Source organism: Passer montanus, unplaced genomic scaffold (assembly GCF_014805655.1).
Source record: "Passer montanus isolate IOZ18808 unplaced genomic scaffold, ASM1480565v1 scaffold243, whole genome shotgun sequence".
NCBI lineage: Eukaryota > Metazoa > Chordata > Aves > Passeriformes > Passeridae > Passer > Passer montanus.
This window is the reverse complement of record NW_024367071.1, coordinates 120,896-141,389: the sequence shown is the minus strand read 5'-3', so window position 1 is coordinate 141,389 and position 20,494 is coordinate 120,896. Positions and strand designations below refer to the sequence as shown.

Below are 20,494 nucleotides of genomic sequence, written 5' to 3'. Positions count from 1 at the left end.
GCCGGTTCGGTGACAGTGACGCATCACTTTGGGGGGGCCGTTTTTGGGGTGTCCCCCCCGGGGGAAGGCGTCAAAAATAAGCCTGAAGCTCCCAGCCCGTTTCCCCCCCCCCAAAAACCTCCCCGAAGCGAGACCCCCACCCAGAATTCTCTCGCGCCGCCCCCGCCCCGGTTCAACGGGGGAGCCCTTACCGGGAATCACTCCCAGTCCATCCTCGGCCCGGCCCGGTCGCTGAGAGGGGGAGGGAGCCGGGAGCTGCTGTGGGGGGGAATTGGGGAGGGGGGTGTGAAATTCCGGGGGGTTTGGGGGGTCCCGTGTGAGCGGCTGAATGACTGGGGGGGGCTGATCCCAAAAAGGGATCCCCCAAACCGCAGCGTGAGGGATCTTAAGGGTGGGAAGTGACAGCCCAAAATCGCTATAAAACGTGAAAAAATGGCAATAGAGAAAAATGCGCTGGGGAAGCGATGAGGAGACCCCCAAATCCTACAGGATTTGTAAAAGGGACGGGGTACTGAATCCCGGGGGGCTGCGGGAAGCACGGCCGAGAGGATGGGGAGGGGGGGGCCGCTAAAGGGGCTCCCCAAATGTCGGGAAAGCGCTGAGGGGGACCCTGAGTGATGGGAGGGGACTGCGGGGGAGCGGAAATGAGGCTGGGGTCCCTAAATAATGCGAACCACAAAAAGCGCTCGTAAAATACGGAGCAACCCTAAAGACGTGAGAAAGCTAAATTAAGGTGGGGGGGCAGCCAAACACCCCAAATCTCGGAGGGGAGCGCCTCAGTCCCCGCAAGGGAAGGCCGTACCGGGGGAGGCGGCGGGGGTCGGGGGAAGGGAGGCCGTGAGAGAAGGAAAGGAGCCCCCAAATCACGGGAGGCCGCCGGGGAGTGGGGGGGCGGTGGGAGGGGGGGGCGGGCCCCTCATGACGGAGCCGGGCGCCAATCTTCCCATGCCGCGGGCCCCGCAGCGGCACCGGGCCGAGCCCCCCGCCCCGCCGGCCCCGGTACCTTGAGCGGGCGGGGAGAGCGGGGGGGGGGGAATCAGAGCCCGGCCCGGGCCCGTCCCGCCGCTGCCGCCGCCGCCATCTTACACTGAGCCCCGGCCGCGGCCCGAGATCCCGCGAGAGCCGCCGCAAATCCCGCGAGAGCGGCCGGCGGGACGGGAGGAGGCGGTGCCGTGGGGCGAACAGGAGGCGGGCCAATGCTGCCGGCAGCCAATGGGAACGCGAGAGGAGCGGCAGCCAAGTCTCGCGAGAGCGCGCCCAGCTGCGGGGCGGGAGTTTGACGAAGCCTCGCGAGATTTCGTGAGGAGTATGGGGGAGGGGAGGCGGTCCCTCACGGATCCCGCCTCATACCGGGACAATCGGGGGGGGGGGCTGACGGTGAAGGGGGGGAAGGCCCTGCCCGCCACAGAGCGGTTCACCCCCCCCGCTCCCCTCGCAGGCCGAGGGCCCCACGCCGTTCCCTCAAGCACCGGCACTCACCGGCACGCTGATGAGAGCGAGATCTCGCGAGGCGCTGGCGGCAGCGCGGCCCCGAAGCCTCGCGAGAGGCGCGCGGAAAGAGAGAGAGAAGCGAGGGCGGCCCCGGGAGAGCGGCCCCGGGCGGGAGGGGGAGGGAGGGCGGGGGGAGCGCGGCCGCTGCCTCAGCGGCGGGAACGGCGGCGGCGCGCGCGGCTCTCGCGAGAGCGCCGGCTGAGCGCGGCTCCCAGATCTCGCGAGAGTGGAGGTCGCCCTCTTCGTCTGGAGGGCAAGATCTCGGGAGAGCGCTGGCGGAGGGAAGCGCGAGGTCTCGCGAGAGCTGCCGGGCGGGAAGTGCTGAGGGAGGATCACGTGACCCCGCCAGGGGCATTTTTCACCAATTCCGGGATTTTTTTTCTTTTTTTTTTTTTCCTTTTTTATTCTACAAATACAAAAGGAGGGGGGCGGGGCCGCGGCCTCCGGACACGCCTACAAAACAGGGGCAGCCAATGGGAAGCAGCCCCGCCCCGTCAATCAACCTGAAGACACCTAGGGGAGGGGTGAAAAAAAAAAACCCAGTGGAGACCAATCAAAGATGGCTCCGCCCCTCCCGCAGCTGTGGGCGGGGCTTGTCCAATCGCCTGAGCTCCTGGAGGCGGGAAATGAGGAAGCCCCGCCCCCAGCCCATACACAGCCAATGGGAAGGTGGGAACCGTGATGGGCGGAGCCATATTGCGGCTCCACCCTTTGTGGGCGTGGTTATCTCTATGTGGGTGTGGTTTATCGTAGCCACGCCTGTTTTTTTTACCCTACATAACCAATGAGCGTGGCTTGGGCTGTGATGGGCGTGGTCTCGGGATCCGCATTGTGGGTGTGGCCTCAGAGGGGTCAGGTGGGACCACACCTGAAGGGGCGGAGCCTAAAACAAGCCACGCCCCTTTAGTGACCACAGCGTTGTTCTGACAGGCGTGGTCCTGTCGGGCCCCGCCCCTTTCCTCGGCAGCCCCGCCCATAGTTCATTGTTCAGCCGGCGGTGGGCGGAGCCTGGCAGGGCGTGGCCGGCCCCGCCCTCAGAGCAGCAGTTTCCCGTTGCGGTGGATCTTGAGGATGCGGCCCAGGCGCTGCTTGGCTGTGGCCAAACCCTTCCGGGGGCGCTTCCCTGCGGGGTCAGGGGGACAGAGAGCCCTGAGCCCCCCCGAACCCAGCCCGGAGCCCCCCAGACCCACAGCAACTTCCCAGTTGCTCCCAGTGCTCCCAGTTCACCTGCTGGGCCAGTTTGGCAGCGGCTGCCGCCAGCCCGGTCTCCACCGAGGCCACGCGCGTCCCCTCCCGCACCGGGCGGCTCTGCCGGGGCAGCGACGGCGTCACCCGGGCTGGGGACACCCCAAAGTCAGACAGGAACAGAGGGGGACACCCCAAAATCAGACATGGAACAGGGGGAGCACCCCAAAATCAGATACCAAATCAGGGGAGACCCCAAAATCAGAGTGCAGCAAAGGGGGACACCCCAAAATCAGACAGGGAATGGGGACACCCCAGCATCAGATACCAAAACAGGGGACACCCCAAAATCAGAGTGCAGCAAAGGGGGACACCCCAAAATCAGACAGGGAATGGGGACACCCCAGCATCAGATACCAAAACAGGGGACACCCCAAAATCAGAGTGCAGCAAAGGGGGACACCCCAAAATCAGACAGGGAATGGGGGGAACACCCCAAATTCAGACGTAGAATGGGGGGACGCCACAAAATCAGAGCATGGAACAGGGGAACACCCCAAAATCAGACAGGGAATGGGGGGACACCCCAAAATCAGAGAGAGAATAAAATGGGACACCCCAAAGTCAGAGTACAGCAAAGGGAGACTCCCCAAAATCAGACATGGAACAGGGGGAGCACCCCAAAATCAGAGCACAAATAAAGGGGGACACCCCAAAACCAGAGCATGGAATAGGGGGACTCCCCAAAATGAGATATAGAACGGGGGGACACCCCAAAATCAGACAGGGAACAGGGCACACCCCAAAATCAGTCAGAGAATAAAGTGGAACACCCCAAAATCAGGGAACAGGGGGAGCACCCCAAAATCAGACAGGGAATGGGGGGACACCCCAAAATCAGAGCACAAATAAAGGGGGACACCCCAAAATCAGACAGGGAACAGGGGACACCCCAAAATCAGACATGCAATGGGGAACACCCCAAAATCAGACCCCAAACAAGGCAGGGGGGACCCCATATCAGCCCCTGCCCCAAAGGAGGGGGACTGGGGATCCCCAGGGACCCCAAATCCCACCCAGGGACCCCAAATCCCACCCGAGGCCCCTCAAATCCCCCAAACCTCTCAAAACTCACCCCAAACCACCCAGGCCCTGCTCCAGGGACCCCCAAACCCCCCCCCAAGGACCCCCCCAAACCTTTGGGGCTCCAGGGGGCGTCGTCCGTCACCTTCTTCTTTTTGGGGAGCGATTTTAGGGCAGGGTCGTCCTCATCTGACTCCAGTGAGGGATAAACTGGGTGGGGGGGAGAAAAAATGGGGTTCAGGGGGGTCCTGGGGCTGGTTTTGGGGTGTTATGGGTCATTTTGGGGATGTTTTGGGGTATTTTGGATGTTTAGGGGTGGTTTTAGGGGTATTTTAAGACATTTTTGGAGTATTTTGGGATTTTTTGGTGTGGTTTTGGGGTCCTTTTGGGGTGTTTTGGGGATGTTGGGGGAGATTTTTGGGATGTTTTGGGGTATTTTGGATGTTTAGGGGTGGTTTTAGGGGTATTTTAAGACATTTTTGGAGTATTTTGGGATTTTTTGGTGTGGTTTTGGGGTCCTTTTGGGGTGTTTTGGGGATGTTGGGGGAGATTTTTGGGATGTTTTGGGGTATTTTGGATGTTTAGGAGTGGTTTTAGGGGTATTTGGATGTTTGGGTTTGGAGTATTTGGGGGGTTTTGGTGTGTTTTTGGAGTACTTGTGGGTGTTTTGGGGATGTTTGGGGAGATTTTAGGGAATTTTTGGGGATACCCACAGGACACAAATCCAGAATGATTTCACCATAGGCTGAGGGTGTTTTTGGGGGATTTTTGGGACATTTTTGGGGTAACACTCGCTGTACTCAGCATCCTTGGAGTATTTTTAGGGGGTTTTTGGGGTATTTTTAGGATGTTTTTGGGGTGACACTCACTGTACTGAGCATCCTTGAAGCAGGGTGTTTTGGGGAGGTTTTGGAGTATTTTTTGGGGTATTTTAGGATGGTTTTGGGGTCACGCTCGCTGTACTCAGAATCCTTGAAGCAGGGTGCTCTAGCGATGTTTTTGGGGTATTTTGGATGTTTAGGAGTGGTTTTAGGGGTATTTGGATGTTTGGGTTTGGAGTATTTGGGGGGTTTTGGTGTGTTTTTGGAGTACTTGTGGGTGTTTTGGGGATGTTTGGGGAGATTTTAGGGAATTTTTGGGGATACCCACAGGACACAAATCCAGAATGATTTCACCATAGGCTGAGGGTGTTTTTGGGGTATTTTTGGGACATTTTTGGGGTCACACTCACTGTACTCAGCATCCTTGAAGTAGAGTATTTTTAGGGGGTTTTTGGGGTGACACTCACTGTACTTGACAACCTTGAAACAAGGTGCTTTGAAGGGATTTTTGGGGTGGTTTTTGGATGTTTTTGGGTCACACTCACTGTACTCAGCATCCTTGAAGCAGGGTGCTTTGGGGGGAATTGTGGGGCTGGTTTTGGGGTATTTTGGGGTGGTTTTGAGGTGACACCCACTGTACTCAGCATCCTTGAAGCAGGGTGCTTTGGGGGAATTTTGGGGCTGATTTTTGGGGTATTGTGGGGTGGTTTTGGGGTGACACTCACTGTACTCAGCATCCTTGAAACAGGGTGCTTTGAGGGTATTTTTGGGGTGGTTTTTGGGATGGTTTTTGGGTATTTTATGGTCACATTTGTTATACTCAGCATCTTCAAAGCAAAGTGCTTTGGGGGGATTTTGGGGCTGTTTTTGGGGTATTTTAGGATGGTTTTGGGGTCACATTCACTGTATTCAGCATCTCTGAAGCAGACTGCTTTGGGGAGATTTTTGGGCTATTTTTGGGGTATTTTGAGGTATTTTTAAGGTCACACTCACTGTACTCAGCATCCTTGAAGCAGGGTGCTTTGGGGAGATTTTGAAGTATTTTTGGGGTACTTTTAGGATGGTTTTGGGGTGACACTCACTGTACTCAGCATCCTTGAAGCAGGGTGCTTTGAGGGTATTTTTGGGGCTGTTTTTGGGGTGTTTTGGGGTCACACTCACTGTACTCAGCATCTTTGAAGCAGACTGCTTTTGAGGAGGTTTTTGGGGTATTTTTTGGGGTATTTTTGGGGTATTTTGAAAGTCACACTCACTGTACTCAGCATCTTGAAGCAGGGTGCTTTGTGGAGGTTTTTGGGGGTATTTTTAGGATGGTTTTGGGGTCACACTCACTGTACTCAGCATCCTTGAAGCAGGGTGCTTTGTGGAGGTTTTTGGGGGTATTTTTAGGACGGTTTTGGGGTCACACTCACTGTACTCAGCATCCTTGAAGCAGGCCCCCAGGCTGTCCTGCTCGTCCAGGCTCCCCTCGCCCTCGCTGTCGGTGCTCCGGGGGGCTGGGGGGGCTCTGCGGGGCCCCCCAGACCCCCCAGGACCCCCCCTTTCGGTGCCCCCACCTCCTCCCCACCAGTTTGGGGGTCCCAGGGGGGTCCCTGCAGGGAGGTTGGCCATGCAGAGCATGCCCTGGATGGCCTCGCGTGTGCTGGGGGAGGCGGGGGCCTCGCTGTGGGGGAAAAGAGAGAAAAAAGGGGGAAAATTGGGGTTTGGGGGGGTGTCACGGCATGTTTGGGATCCTCACACTGAGGAGAGACAGCCCCAAAAGGAGATGGAGAGGGGCAAAGTGAGCCCAGCCACGGAACCGATCCCGGTGTTCCAACCCAGGACCCCAAATAACCCCAAAACCCCAACGTCTAACCCCAAATAACCCCCATAACCCCAAAACCCAACCTGGGACCCCAAATAATCCCAAAACCCAACCCAGGACCCCAAATAACCCCAAAACCCCAACGTCTAACCCCAAATAACCCCCATAACCCCAAAACCCAACCTGGGACCCCAAATAACCCCAAAACCCCAATGCCTGGCCCCAAATAACCCCCGGGGACGCCCCCAAACCAAACCCCAGCCTTCCCAAAAACACCTGGTGACCCCCCCAGCGATCTGGGGCTCCCCAAAACCAGCCCAGCCCCCCCTCAGAGCCCCCCAGGACCCCAAAACCCAACCCCAGCCCTCCCCAAACACTTGGGGACCCCTAAACCCCCCCTCAAATCCCGCCCAGTTTCCACTCAAAGCCCTCTGTGACCCCCAAAACCTAATCCATGACCCCAAATAATCCCCAGGGACCCCCAAAACCTGACCCCAGCCCCACAACTGCCCCCAAAAATCCCCCCAGGGATCCCCCCCAGGACCCCTCAAACCCAGCCCCCCCTCAGGCCCCCCCAAACCTGAGCTGGGGGTACTCGGAGCCCCCCACTTGCCGGCTGGCCTTGAGCAGGTCCAGGATCCCAGCGCTGCCCCCCGCGCCCCCCTCGTCCTCCTCGTCCGTGGTGTAATCCTCCTGGGGATCAGGGGGTCAGAAACACCCCAAAAATACCCCAAAATACCCCAAAAATACCCCAAAAACCGCCTCAGTCCGTGGTGTAATCCTCCTGGGGATCAGGGGGTCAGAAACACCCCAAAAATACCCCAAAATACCCCAAAAATACCCCAAAAACCGCCTCAGTCCGTGGTGTAATCCTCCTGGGGATCAGGGGGTCAGAAACACCCCAAAATACCCAAAAAATACCCCAAAAACCACCCCAAAACCACTCCAAAATACCCCCAAAACCACCCCAGTGTAATCCTCCTGGGGCAGGGGGTCAGAAACGCCCCCTCAATCCCCATGTTTGGGGTGTACCCCCAAAACCCCCATGAACCCCCCTAAGAACCCCCCAGGACACCCCAATTCCCTTAGCCCCCCCCCAAACCCCCCCAGAGACCCCAAAACCCCCCAGACCCACCTCGATGTCGAAGTCGACCTCCCCCGGCTCCCGCACCCGGTTGGGGTCAGAGCAGGGCTTGGCCCGGGGCAGCTTCCGGGGGAGCCCTGGGGACACCCCAAAAACGGGATTGGGGTCACCCCAAAACGGGACTGGGGTCAACCCAAAATGGGGATTGGGGTCACCCCAAAAACAGGATTGGGGACACCCCAAAACTGGATTGGGGTCACCCCAAAAACGGGATTGGGGTCAGACCCCGAAGTAGGGATTGGGGTCACCCCAAAACTGGATTGGGGTCACCCCAAAAACGGGATTGGGGATTGGGGTCACCCCAGAAACAGAACTGGGGTCACCCCAAAACTGGATTGGGGTCACCCCAAAAACAGAACTGGGGTCACCCCAAAATGGGGATTGGGGTCAGACCCCAAAATCGGATTGGAAATTGGGGACACCCCAAAAACGGGATTGGGGTCACCCCAAAAACAGGATTGGAGTCAGATCCCAGAAATGAAGGTTTGAGGGGGCGGGGGTCAGCTTTGGGGTGTTTTGGGGGGTTGGGGTCAGCTTTGGGGTGTTTTGGGGTGAGGTTTGGCTTGTTTTGGGGGACGTTTTTGGGCTGGCTTTGGGGATATTTGGGGTCATGTTTGGGGAAGTTCTGGGGGATGTTTTGGGGTCAGATTTGGGGGGATTTTAGGGATATTTTGGGTTGTTTTGATGGTTTTTGGGACCATGTTTGGGGATGTTTTTGGGGGTTATTTGGGGATGATTTTGGGGGTGTTTTGGGGATGTTTTCGGGGTACCCACAGGGCGGGCAGTATGGCATTTTTGGGGTCAGGTTTGGGGATGTTTTTGGGGATGTTTTTGGGGGTTATTTGGGGATGATTTTGGGGGTGTTTTGGGGATGTTTTCGGGGTACCCACAGGGCGGGCAGTATGGCATTTTTGGGGTCAGGTTTGGGGATGTTTTTGGGGATGTTTTTGGGGGTGGTTTTAGGGATATTTTGGGTTGTTTTGATGGTTTTTAGGATCACGTTTGGGGATGTTTTGGGAATATTTTTGCGGATATTTTGGGGCTGTTTTGGGGATGTTTTCGGGGTACCCACAGGGCAGGCAGCGTGGCATTTCTGGGGTCAGGTGTGGGGATGTTTTTGGGGGCGGTATGGGGATGATTTTGGGGGTGTTTTGGGGATGTTTTTGGGGATATTTTGGGGATGTTTTCGGGGTACCCACAGGGCGGGCAGTATGGCATTTTTGGAGTCGGGTTTGGGGATGATTTTGGGGATGTTTGGGGATGTTTTTGGGGTACCCATGGGGCAGGCAGTGTGGCATTTTTGGGGTCAGGTTTGGGGATCAGGCCCCCAAAATCCCCTGGAGCTCCCCAATCCCCCCAGGCCCCCAAAATCCCTTTGAACACCCACAAAATCCCTTTGGAGCTCCCAAAATCCCTTTGAGCCCCTCCCAAAATCCCTCTGGAACCCCCCAAATCCCATCAGGATGGACAAAATCCCTCAGGATCCCTCCGAAATCCCCCGGGACCCACCCAAATCCCCTTGGAGCCCCCCAAAATCCCTTTGAACCCCCCCCCAAAACCCCTCTAGATCCCCTCAAACCTCTCGGCGGGTCCAGGCTCGGAAGGCCCCGGTCAGGGCTCGGGCTCCCAGCACCAAATAAGCCGCGGGGTGCCGGCGGTTCTCTCGCAGCCCTGCACCCCAAAATCCCCAAAAACTCCATGTTGGGATGGGAACCACAGAGCCAGAGTGGCAAACTCAGGGGCATCCCAAAAATCGGGATGGGAAACTCAGAGATACCCCAAAAACCCCACATTGGGCTGGGAACCACAGAGCCAGAGTGGGAACCACAGGGACACCCCAAAAATTGGGGACTGAAACCACAAAATCAGCACGGGAAACCCAGGGACACCCCAAAAATTGGGGATTGAAACCACAAAATCAGCACGGGAAACTCAGGGACACCCCAAAAATTGGGGACTGAAACCACAAAATCAGCACGGGAAACCCAGGGACACCCCAAAAATTGGGGACTGAAACCACAAAATCAGCACAGGAAACTCAGGGACACCCCAAAAATTGGGGATTGAAACCACAAAATCAGCACAGGAAACTCAGGGACACCCCAAAAAATGGGATGAGAAACTCAGGGACACCCCAAAAACCACGAATTAGGATGGGAACCAAAAAGCCAGTATAGGAAGCACAGGGACACCCCAAAAATGTGGACAGCAATCTGCCAAACCCCTCTAGGAAAGATTTTGGAGATCGCCAATCTCCCTAGATAGGTTTGGAGCCCCCCCAGATGGGCTTAAACCATCCCAGATGGGTTCCCAGCCCCCCCAAATGGGTTTAGAACCCCCCCAAGATGGGTTTAGAGCCCCTCTGTTGAAATAATAAAAATCCCATAAAATCCCCCCCCAACCCACCGGAGCTGCATGCCAATGTTGAGGCTGTGCAGGAAGTGCCCCCCAAAGGCCAGCGAGTCCACGGGGGTCAGCACGGCGTGGATCCAGCCTGGGGACAGACACGGGCAACTGGGAGAACTGGGAGCACTGGGACAGGCACGGGCAACTGGGAGAACTGGGAGCACTGGGACAGGCACGAGCAGCTGGGGCAACAGAACTGGGAGGGGCCACTGGGAGCACTGGGATCCACTGGGAAAGGAGAGGCTTGTTGGGGATTGTTAAGGAAGTTTTGGGGTTACTGGGAGCTACTGGGAGGCCTTGTCTGACCCCCACCCCCACCAGCAGACACTGGGGGGTGTCCAAGGTCACCAAACCATCACCTGGTGACACAAGTGACACTGGGGTGTGTTGGGGGGGATCTGGCCCTGGCACAGGTGACACTGGGGGTCGCTGTCCATTGCACAAGTCACACAGGTGACACTGAAGGCGTCTGTGCCTTACACAGGTGACACCGCAGGGGCATTTGGGGTCTGGCACTGGTGGCACAGGTGACACTGGGGGTGTCTGTGCCGTACACAAGTGACACTGTAGGTGCATTTGGGGTCTGGCACAGGTACCACAGGTGACACAAACGACACTGGAGATGTCTGTCTCTTGCACAACAGACACTGAGGGTGTGTTTGGGGTCTGGCACTGGTGGCACAGATGACACTGGGGGTCTCCGTGCCTTGCACAGTGGCACAGGTGACACTGGGGGTGTCTGTGCCGTACACAAGTGACACTGTAGGTGCATTTGGGGTCTGGCACAGGTACCACAGGTGACACAAACGACACTGGAGATGTCTGTCTCTTGCACAACAGACACTGAGGGTGTGTTTGGGGTCTGGCACTGGTGGCACAGATGACACTGGGGGTCTCCGTGCCTTGCACAGTGGCACAGGTGACACTGAAGGTGTTTGGGGTCTGGCACAGGTGCCACAGGTGACACAAGTGACACTGGAGGTGTCTGTGCCTTACACAGGTGACACTGCAGTTGCATTTGGGGTCTGGCACAGGTAGCACAGGTGACACTGGGGGTCTCTGTCCCTTGCACAGTGGCACAGGTGACACTGGAGGTGTCTATGCCTTACACAGATGACACTGCAGGTGCATTTGGGGTCTGGCACAGGTGCCACAGGTGACACAAGTGACACTGGAGGTGTCTGTGCCTTACACAGGAGACACTACGGGTGCGTTTGAGGTCTGGCACAGGTGGCACAGGTGACATTGGGGGTCTCTGTCCCTTGCACAGTGCACAGGTGACACTGAAGGTGTCTGTGCCTTACACAGGTGACACCGCAGGTGCATTTGGGGTCTGGCACAGGTGGCACAGGTGACACTGGGGGTCTCTGTCCCTTGCACAGGTCACACAAGTGACACTGAAGGTGTCTGTGCCTTACACAGGTGACACCGCAGGTGCATTTGGGGTCTGGCACAGGTGGCACAGGTGACATTGGGGGTCTCTGTCCCTTGCACAGTGCACAGGTGACACTGAAGGTGTCTGTGCCTTACACAGGTGACACCGCAGGTGCATTTGGGGTCTGGCACAGGTGGCACCGAGGCCGTGCCCAGCTGTCCCCGAGCCCCCCCTCACCTGTGGGGATGAAGAGGGTCTGGCCCTGGCGCAGGTGGCACCGGAAGCACCGATCCACCTGGTCCCCGAAGAAGAGCTCGGGCTGGTTCCGGGAGCTGCTCCAGGCCTCGAACAGCGCCAGGTTGGCGGCCGAGGGACGCGCCAGGTAAAAGATCTGCTCACCCTGGGGCACACGTGAGGGGGGACACGTGGGACAGGTAAGAGAGCCAGGTTTGGTTCCTCCAAAAATCCCCTCTAAAACCCCCAAACCCCCTCTACAACTCCTTAAACCCCCTCAAGACCCCTGAAACACCCCCCTCATACCCTGAGCATGAGGTACCAAGCCAAGGTGCCCCCACAGTTGTTGTACCCCAACACTCCCAGCCCCAATTCCATCCCAAATTCCTTATAACTCTCCCAAAACCCCTCTAACTCACCCCAAACTTCCTCTAAAATTCCCTACATCCCCTCTATGCCCCCCCCCCCAAGCCCCTTCTAGGCCCCCCCAGACCCCCAGCACAAAGTACCAGGCCAAGGTGCCCCCACAATCGATGTGGAAGTCAATGTAACCACACACTCCCAGCCCCTGTTCTCCCAAAAATCCCCCAAACCTCCTCTAACTTCCCCCAAACCCCCTCTAAAAAGCCCCAGTCCCTCCTAAACCCCCTCTACAAGGCCCTAAACCCCCCCAGACCCCTCGAATATCCCTCCTTATACCCCAAGCACGAAGTACCAGCCCGAGGTGTCCTCATAGTTAATGTAGAAGTCACTTTAGCCCAACACCCCTAGCCCTAATTGTCCTAAATTCCGTGTAACTGCCCCCAAATCCCTTATAACTATCTCCAAGTCCTGTATAACTGCCCCAAATCCCCTATAACTGCCCCCAAATCCCCTATAACCCCCTCCACATTCCCTATAATTCTCCCCAAGTCCCCTACAACTGCCCCCAAATCCCCTATAACTATCTCCAAATCCTGTATAACTGCCCCAAATCCCCTACAACTGCCCCCAAATCCTCTAGAACACCCTCCACATTCCCTACAATTCCCCCCAAATCCCCTATAACTCCCCCCAAATCCCCTGTAATTCTCCCCAAATCCCCTACAAGTACCCCCAAATCCCCTGTAACTCCCCCAAATCCCCTATAACTCCCCCCAAATCCCCTACAAAGCCCCCTCGTACCCTGAGCACGTGGTACCAGGCCGAGGTGCCCCCGCAGTCGATGTGGAAGTCGCTGTAGCTGTCCTTGGCCCCCATCAGGCAGAATTTCTGCACGCTCGGCCGCTCCCGCGCCGACTCCCCCGGCCACAGGTTCTCCACCCACGAGAGCTTCCGCACGATCCGCGGCGTCTGCACCAGGTTCGACAGCCTGGGGCACCCCAAAAACGGGGGTCAGGGGCTGGGGAACCCCCCCATGGGGCACGGGGTACCTCAGGGGGGAGAGGATGCAGCGGGGGATGCCAGGGAGGGGCAGGATCTGGGATTTTGGGGCTCCCTGTGGTTGGAAGAGGAGAAAAGGAGGAGGATCTGGGATTTTCGGGGTCCCTGGGGTTGGAAGAGAAGGGAAGGGGGAGGATCTGGCATTTTAGGGGTTCCTGGAGTTGGAGAAAGAGGGAAGGGGGAGGATCCGGGATTTTGGGGCTCCCTGTGCTTGGAAGAGGAGGGAAGGAGGAGGCACTGGGAGCACTGGGGGAACTGGGAGCACTGGCAGCACCAGAAGGAACTCGGAATTACTGGGAGCACTGGGAAAGAACTAGGCAGGACTGGAAGGAACTCGGAATTACTGGGAGCACTGGGAAAGGACTAGGCAGGACTGGGAGGAACTCGGAATTACTGGGAGCACTGGGAAAGGACTAGGCAGGACTGGAAGGAACTGGGAATTACTGGGAGCACTGGGAAAGGACTAGGCAGGACTGGAAGGAACTAGGAATTACTGCGAGCACTGGGAAAGGACTAGGCAGGACTGGGAGGCACTGGGAGCACCAGGACCCACCGCGTGTCCGAGAACTCCAGGCCAGTGACGCTGAGGACGCGCTCGCGCCGGGGTCCCCCCAGGTAGGCCACGAAGTCCCCGAGGCGCATGCGCAGCTCGGCCTGGCGGCCCACGTCCAGCACGGCCACCACCTTGTCAGCTCCTGAGGGCCCCAAAACTGCCTCAGCACCCCAAAAACCCCCCAAAACCTCTCTGTGTGCCCTGAAACTGCCTGAGCATCACAAAACCCCCCCCCCAAACCTCACAGTGCACCCCAAAACTGTCTGAGCGCTACAAAAACGGCTGGGAGATACCAAACCCCCCCCAAATCTCCTTGTGCATCCACAAACCTCCCTAAGCACCCCAAAACCAGCTGGAGGCCCCCCAAAATCCCCCCAAACCTTCCTGAGCACCCCCAAACCTGAATAGGGACCCTCTGGGCCCTCACCTGTCCCTTCAGGTCCCCCCAATACAGTGTAAGAAGCCAACAAGGGAATGTAGTTATAGGGGGGACCTTGACCCTACTGTGGGGTCCTGGGGACTCCCTGACATCCCCAGACCCCTCAGACACCCCCATGCACCCCATACCATGAATGGGGGCCCTCTAGACCCTCACCTGTCCCCCCAAGACCCCCCAGTAGAGTTCAAAAAGTGAATTTATAAGGAGGACCCAGCCCCTGTTGTGGGGTCCTGGGGACCCCCTGATACCCCCAGCCCCTCCAAAAGCTCCCCAGCCCCCCCAAAGTTCCCCAGGCCCCCCCCAGACTGACCGACGTGGTGCAGGACGTCGCGGGGGGTGAAGGACGGCGGGGGCAGGGTCATGCCCAGCCCCTCGTGCCGTGCCACCAGGATGGGCACGCTGAAGCTGTTCTCCTCCAGGTACTCCACGGTCAGCTGGGCCCCGCTGGGCCGCAGCAGCACCTCGTCCGCACTTGGGGGGCAAAGCAGGGGGGTGAGACCCCCGGGAGAGACCCCAGACCCCCTGAACCCCACAGGCACCCCCCAACCCCCACAGGGATCACCTAACTCCCACAGAGATCACCCAACCCCCACAGGGATCATCCCACCCCTGAGCATTTGCTGGGCCGCAGCAGCACCTCGTCCGCACTTGGGGGGCAAAGCAGGGGGGTGAGACCCACCCCCAAAGTGACCCCGGACCCCCACAGGGATCCCCCAACCCCTGAGCATTTGCTGGGCCACAGCAGCACCTCTTCCACAATGCGAGCAGGGCAGGAGGGGTGAGACCCTCAAGAGTGACCCTGGACTCCCACAGGAACCCCCGTCAATCTCTACAGACACCCCCACAACTCCTACAGGGATCCCCCAGTTCCTGTAGGGACCCTCACCCCATTTCCTGGGCCACAGCAGCACCGCGTCTGCACTGAGGGCAGGGCAGGGGGGTGAGACCCCCGAGAGTGACCAACAGCCCCCAGAAATGACCGAGAGCCCCCAGAAGCGACCAACACCCCCCAGGAGTGACCAACATCACCTGGGATTGACCGACAGCCCCCAGAACCCCTGACCAGCCACTGGGTCCCATTGGGACAGCAGCACCTTCCCCGAGCTGGGGGGGCAACAGGGGGGCCCTGGTAACCTCCCAGGACTGACTGACACCCCCCAGGAGTGACCTTTATCTGTGTAAGGGGCACAGCAGGACTGACCCTTACTGAGAGTGACCAACGCTCGGCACTGACCCTTACTCAGCACTGACCCACACCTGGCACTGACCCACACCTGGCACTGACCCACACCTGGCACTGACCCACACCTGGCACTGACCCTTACTCAGCACTGACCCTCACCCAGCCCTGCCCTCACCTGGCACTGACCCACACCTGGCACTGACCCTCACCTGGTACTGACCCTTACTCAGCACTGACCCTCACCCAGCCCTGCCCTCACCTGGCACTGACTCTCACCTGGCACTAACCCTCACCGGGCACTGCCCCTCACCTGGCACTGACCCTTACTCAGCACTGACCCTCACCTGGCACTGACCCACACCTAGCACTGACCCTCACCTGGCACTGACCCTCACCCGGCCCTGCCCTCACCTGGGGAAGGTGCGGCCCCGCAGCTCCCGGATGAACTGGGCGCTGCCGGTCCGGGCTGGACGGCCGGGATCCTGCTCCGGGGCCTTGGCCGGGCCACGGCGCCGCTTCACTGCGGGACAGGGGGACACGGTGGGGACAGGGGGACACGTGGGGACACACAGGGACACGTGGGGACACGCAGGGACAGGGGGACACGGTGGAGACACACAGGGACAGAGGGACGCGGTGAGGACAGGGGGACACGTGGGGACACACAGGGACAGGGGGACATGGTGGAGACACACAGGGACAGAGGGACGCGGTGAGGACAGGGGGACACGGTGGAGACACACAGGGACAGAGGGACGCAGTGAGGACAGGGGGACACGTGGGGACACACAGGGACACGTGGGGACACAGAGAGACATGTGGGGACACGGTGGAGACACACAGGGACAGAGGCACACATGGGGACAGAGGGACACGCGGGGACACAGGGACAGAGAGACACAGTGATGACAGAAGTCCACACAGGCACAGAGGAACACGGTAAGGACAGAGGGACACACAAAGACAGTAAGGACAGACGGACACACGGGGACCCAAGGGACAAAGGGACACAAGGGATCCACAGGGAGCCCAGAGCATCTCCCCCGCCCCCATCCCAGTCACACTCACTGACACAGGACTCCCAGTCCCTCGCAGTGCACTCACCAGCCTGTCCCCCATCCCAGTCCCTCCCAGTCCCATCCCAGTGCATCCCAGTCACACTCACTGACACAGGACTCCCCGTCCCTTGCAGTGCAATCCCCCGCCCCCATCCCAGTCCCTCCCAGTCTCACTCACTGGCAGAGGACCCTCAGTGCCCCCCATCCCAGTCCCTCCCAGTCCCCCCAGTCCCACTCACTGACGGAAGGCCCCCTGAGCACGGCGCACTGGGGGCAGTGGTACAGGTCGATCTCGGCCGCCGCCTCCTCCTCCACCCCCACGCAGCTGTGGGGACACCCCAGTAACTCCCAGTGTCTCCCAGTAACCACCAAGCACCTCCCCAGTAACTCCCAGTGCCTCCCAGTAACACCCATCACACCCCACATCTCTCTTTGGACCTCCCAGTCCCTGCCAGACTTCTCCCCATCCCTCCCAGTACCCCCCAGTCCTTCCCTGCCTCCTTCCCAGTACCCCCCAGAACTTCTCTGAGTACTCCCCAAGTCTCTCTCAGACTCTCCAGTACCCCCAAAACCCTTCCCAGTACACCCAAAGCCCCTTCCAGTACCCCCCAGATGCCTTCCAGTCCCTCCCAGTATCCTGTAGCCCTCCCCAGACTTCTCCCAGTGCCCTCCAGTACCATCCAGACTTCTCCCAGTCCCTTCCAGCACCCTCCAAATGCCTCCCAGTCCCTCCCAGATGCCTCCCAGTTCCCCCACTCTCCCCCAGTACCTCCCACACTTCTCCCACTCCGCCACCAGCCCTGTCCCAGTGCTCCCAGTCCCCCCCCCAGTCCCTCCCAGTCTCACCTGCCATGGAACCAGTCCTGGCAGCCATCGCACTCGATCATGAAGCGGGTCACATCGTAGGGCAGGCGGCACAGGCAGTACACGGGCACCGAGGCCATGGCCGGCCCCCGGGGCGACCCCCGACCCTACGGACCCCCGCGACCCCCCCCGGCCCGGGACATCCGCACGCTGCCCGCCGGACCCCCGAAAATCCCCTCAAAAGATGAAAACCTAAAAAACGCCCTCAAACACAACCCAAAAGCAGCCTCAAAAAAACTCCTCCAAAACAGCCTCACCCCCCCCAAACAGCCTCAGCAAAACCCCCAAAAACAGCCTAAAAAAACACCCCAAAAACACCCCTCAAACAACTCCTTAAAAAAAAAAACTCAAAAAACCCCCTAAATATCGACCCGAAATCCCTCCCAGTCCCCCCCAGTCCTTCCCTGCCTCCTTCCCAGTACCCCCCAGAACTTCTCTGAGTACTCCCCAAGTCTCTCTCAGACTCTCCAGTACCCCCAAAACCCTTCCCAGTACACCCAAAGCCCCTTCCAGTACCCCCCAGATGCCTTCCAGTCCCTCCCAGTATCCTGTAGCCCTCCCCAGACTTCTCCCAGTGCCCTCCAGTACCATCCAGACTTCTCCCAGTCCCTTCCAGCACCCTCCAAATGCCTCCCAGTCCCTCCCAGACCCCAGTCCCTCCCAGTCTCACCTGCCATGGAACCAGTCCTGGCAGCCATCGCACTCGATCATGAAGCGGGTCACATCGTAGGGCAGGCGGCACAGGCAGTACACGGGCACCGAGGCCATGGCCGGCCCCCGGGGCGACCCCCGACCCTACGGACCCCCGCGACCCCCCCCGGCCCGGGACATCCGCACGCTGCCCGCCGGACCCCCGAAAATCCCCTCAAAAGATGAAAACCTAAAAAACGCCCTCAAACACAACCCAAAAGCAGCCTCAAAAAAACTCCTCCAAAACAGCCTCACCCCCCCCAAACAGCCTCAGCAAAACCCCCAAAAACAGCCTAAAAAAACACCCCAAAAACACCCCTCAAACAACTCCTTCAAAAAAAAAAAAACTCAAAAAACCCCCTAAATATCGACCCGAAAAATAACCCCAAAGCCCCCCCCAAATCGCGGTCTGTGGGGGGCCCTGAGGGGACTTGGGGAGCACGACCCCCCAAAAAAACCCTATACGGGCCGGGGGCACCCCAAAAGGGCCTGCGGAGACTTGGGATCCCCCTCAGGTATTGATGAGGGCCTGAGGTCTCCTCCAAAAGGGTGCAGAGATGTTGAGAAACCCCTCCAAGGGTCACCAGGACTCAGGGACCCCCTCCCCGAGGCTTTATACGGCCCAGAGCCCCTCAAAAATGCACCCACAGGGTTCCCCCGCCCCTATAGCGTGTGGGAACCTCCAAAAGCGCCGCAGGGCCCGGGGTTCCCTCACAGCGTTCGTGGGGACCCGACCGCCCCCTCCCCCCGCGCTGTGGGGTCCCCGAGACCTTCCCAAAGACCCTCCGGATCCCCCAAAAGCTTTGGGGCCCCTCAAAAAGCCGCCGACACCCCCTCAAGGCCGGCGGGACCCCCCCGAGGCCTGCGGGATACCGCGAGGCCTGCGCCCCCCCCACCGCCACCTCCCGACTAGGCCGCAGCCCGCCCCGGCAAGGCCCAGCGCTTCTCGCGGCCGCTCTGCCGGCCCCGGGCCCGGTGCTGCCGCCGCCGCCGCGGCCTCTGCGCGCTCCGGGCCGCCCGGGAAAGTTTTATTCAAACGCGGAAACGGGGAGGGAGAGGGCGGGGCCCGGGCGCCATTTTGGCCGCGTCGCGCCGCCATCTTGGGAAGGGCGAGGGCGCCATTTTGGGAAGGACGAAACGCCCCCTTTGGGTGTGCGGGGGCGGGGCCGCCATCTTGGGCGTGGCGCCGCCGTCGCCACCTTGAGTGTGACGGGTCCGATCGCCATCTTGAGTGTGGCGACCCGGCTACCATTTTGGGAGTGGCGCACACCAGCCACGCTTTTATTCCTTAAATTTTAGGAAATTTTTTTTTCGCGCTTTTAACAATTTCCCCACAAAACAACCGCCTTCCCCACCCTCTCGAACCAGAACACCCGAGAATTCATCCCGAAACCTCGCTGGCTTGGTGAAGGGGTGAGGTAGATGAGAGGAAAACACGACAAAATGACCCAAAAATGGGCTGAGGAAGGGGTACGGGCATGAGAGGGGGTTGTTGCACCAGTATGACCAGTATGGGGGGGTGGGTCACCAGTAAAACCAGTACGGCCCTCTCCCCTCTGCTGCGCTCATGTGAGGGGGAATTCCAGGCCTGTGAGGGGCTATGGGTAAAAAATGGGAATTTTGGAGGCTCCAGAGTGTTTTGAGGGGAAAAAAGGGGATTTGGGGAATAACTGAGAAATTGGGGTTCAACCGTTTGTGTTTTGGGGCAAAATGAGACTGTTTAGGGGCTAAAAATTGGGGTCGCTTCATGTGGGGACAAAAAGAGCAGTAAGGCCCAAAAAAGGGGATTTTTGTGTGAAATTAGGAGATTTTGGGGCTGAAAATTGGGGTGATATCTTGAGCGGGAAGGGCAGGTCCTAAAAGAGATTTTTTTGGGGTGAAATTATGTGATTTGGGGAGCAAAAGGTGCGGTAATATTGTGGGAAGAGTAAAAAAAGGAGAGATAGGCCCAAAAAAAGGGTTTGGGGGTGAAACAAGGCAATTTTGGGGCCAGCAAGTGGCATCGCATTCAGGCGGTGTGAAAAAGAGGGGCGGAAAGGCCACAAAAAAGGGAATTTTGGGGTGAAATGAGGTGATTTGGGGGCTATACAATGGGGTCACCTCATGCAGAGGGGGAAAGACCCAAAAAGGGGATTTTGGGGTAAAATGAGGGATTTGGGACAGAAAACGGGTGGGCAGAGCACAAGAAAGAGAGTTTTGGGGTGAAATTAGGGGATTTTGGGCACCAGAAATTTGGGTCACTTTCAAAGGGGAAATGCCCCAAAAAAGGGGGGGGGGGTGGAATAAAATGCAGAGATATTGGGGCTAAAAAGGGTGGATTTAGGGTCAAAATGAGGTGGTTTTGGGGCCAGAAATTGGGGGGGGGGGTTTGAGTATCCTAAAAAGGAGTGAATTGAGTGAAAAGTGGATTCAGCCTATAGGGGCAGCAAAAAATGGGGAATTTTAGGGCAAAATAAGGCAATTTTGGGCCTGGAAATAGGGGTCACACCACAGGACCCAAAAAAAGGGAATTTTTGGGGTGAAATTAGGTCATTTTTGGGCTGGAAATTTGGGGTCACCCAATGGTGGGGGCAGTAAAACAAGGGGGGTTTTGGGGTGAAACAAAGTGATTTGGGGGCTGAAATTAGGGGGTTTTGACCCAAAATTGGGGGGGGGGAGGGTTGGAGGGTTCAGTGAGGGACACCCCCTCACTCGGCCCCCGGGGGGAGGGGGCTGCCCCCCCCACGCAGGGCGGGGTTGGGG

The 20,494-nt window shown here is 58.5% G+C and overlaps 2 protein-coding genes across 2 annotated transcripts in view; both read right to left on the bottom strand.

The window, feature by feature from the left end:
* HUWE1 (HECT, UBA and WWE domain containing E3 ubiquitin protein ligase 1) overlaps positions 1-1,861 on the bottom strand; it is a 57,987-nt gene extending 56,126 nt beyond the window's left edge. The window contains 2 exon segments of the mRNA XM_039711236.1: positions 192-258; positions 1,480-1,861. Coding sequence (XP_039567170.1) covers positions 192-258; positions 1,480-1,846 — 434 coding nt within the window. The 5' untranslated portion in view covers positions 1,847-1,861.
* A 3-nt stretch (positions 1,862-1,864) lies between these two features.
* PHF8 (PHD finger protein 8) lies at positions 1,865-17,343 on the bottom strand. The gene is made up of 14 exons (XM_039711235.1): positions 17,045-17,343; positions 16,438-16,523; positions 15,552-15,660; positions 14,268-14,428; positions 13,519-13,660; positions 12,708-12,894; positions 11,547-11,709; positions 9,935-10,022; positions 7,520-7,742; positions 6,965-7,077; positions 5,993-6,243; positions 3,874-3,969; positions 2,699-2,828; positions 1,865-2,667 (listed from the first exon to the last, which is right to left on the bottom strand). Exons 1-14 carry the CDS (start codon positions 17,140-17,142, stop codon positions 2,526-2,528), a joined length of 1,989 nt encoding a protein of 662 aa, XP_039567169.1. The 5' UTR covers positions 17,143-17,343; the 3' UTR covers positions 1,865-2,525.
* Between the last annotated feature and the right edge of the window lie 3,151 nt (positions 17,344-20,494).

Bases quoted from the DNA above. Each gene is read 5' to 3' on its own strand.
- PHF8 (XM_039711235.1), bottom strand. From the start codon at position 17,142: ATGGCCTCGGTGCCCGTGTACTGCCTGTGCCGCCTGCCCTACGATGTG. The intron at 11,710-12,707 runs GTACGAGGGGGC...CGTGTGCCCCAG, and splicing joins CCTGGTACCACGTGCTCAGG to GGTGAGCAGATCTTTTACCT. The intron at 3,970-5,992 runs GTGAGTGTGACC...CCCCCCACCCAG, and splicing joins CTTCAAGGATGCTGAGTACA to TTTATCCCTCACTGGAGTCA.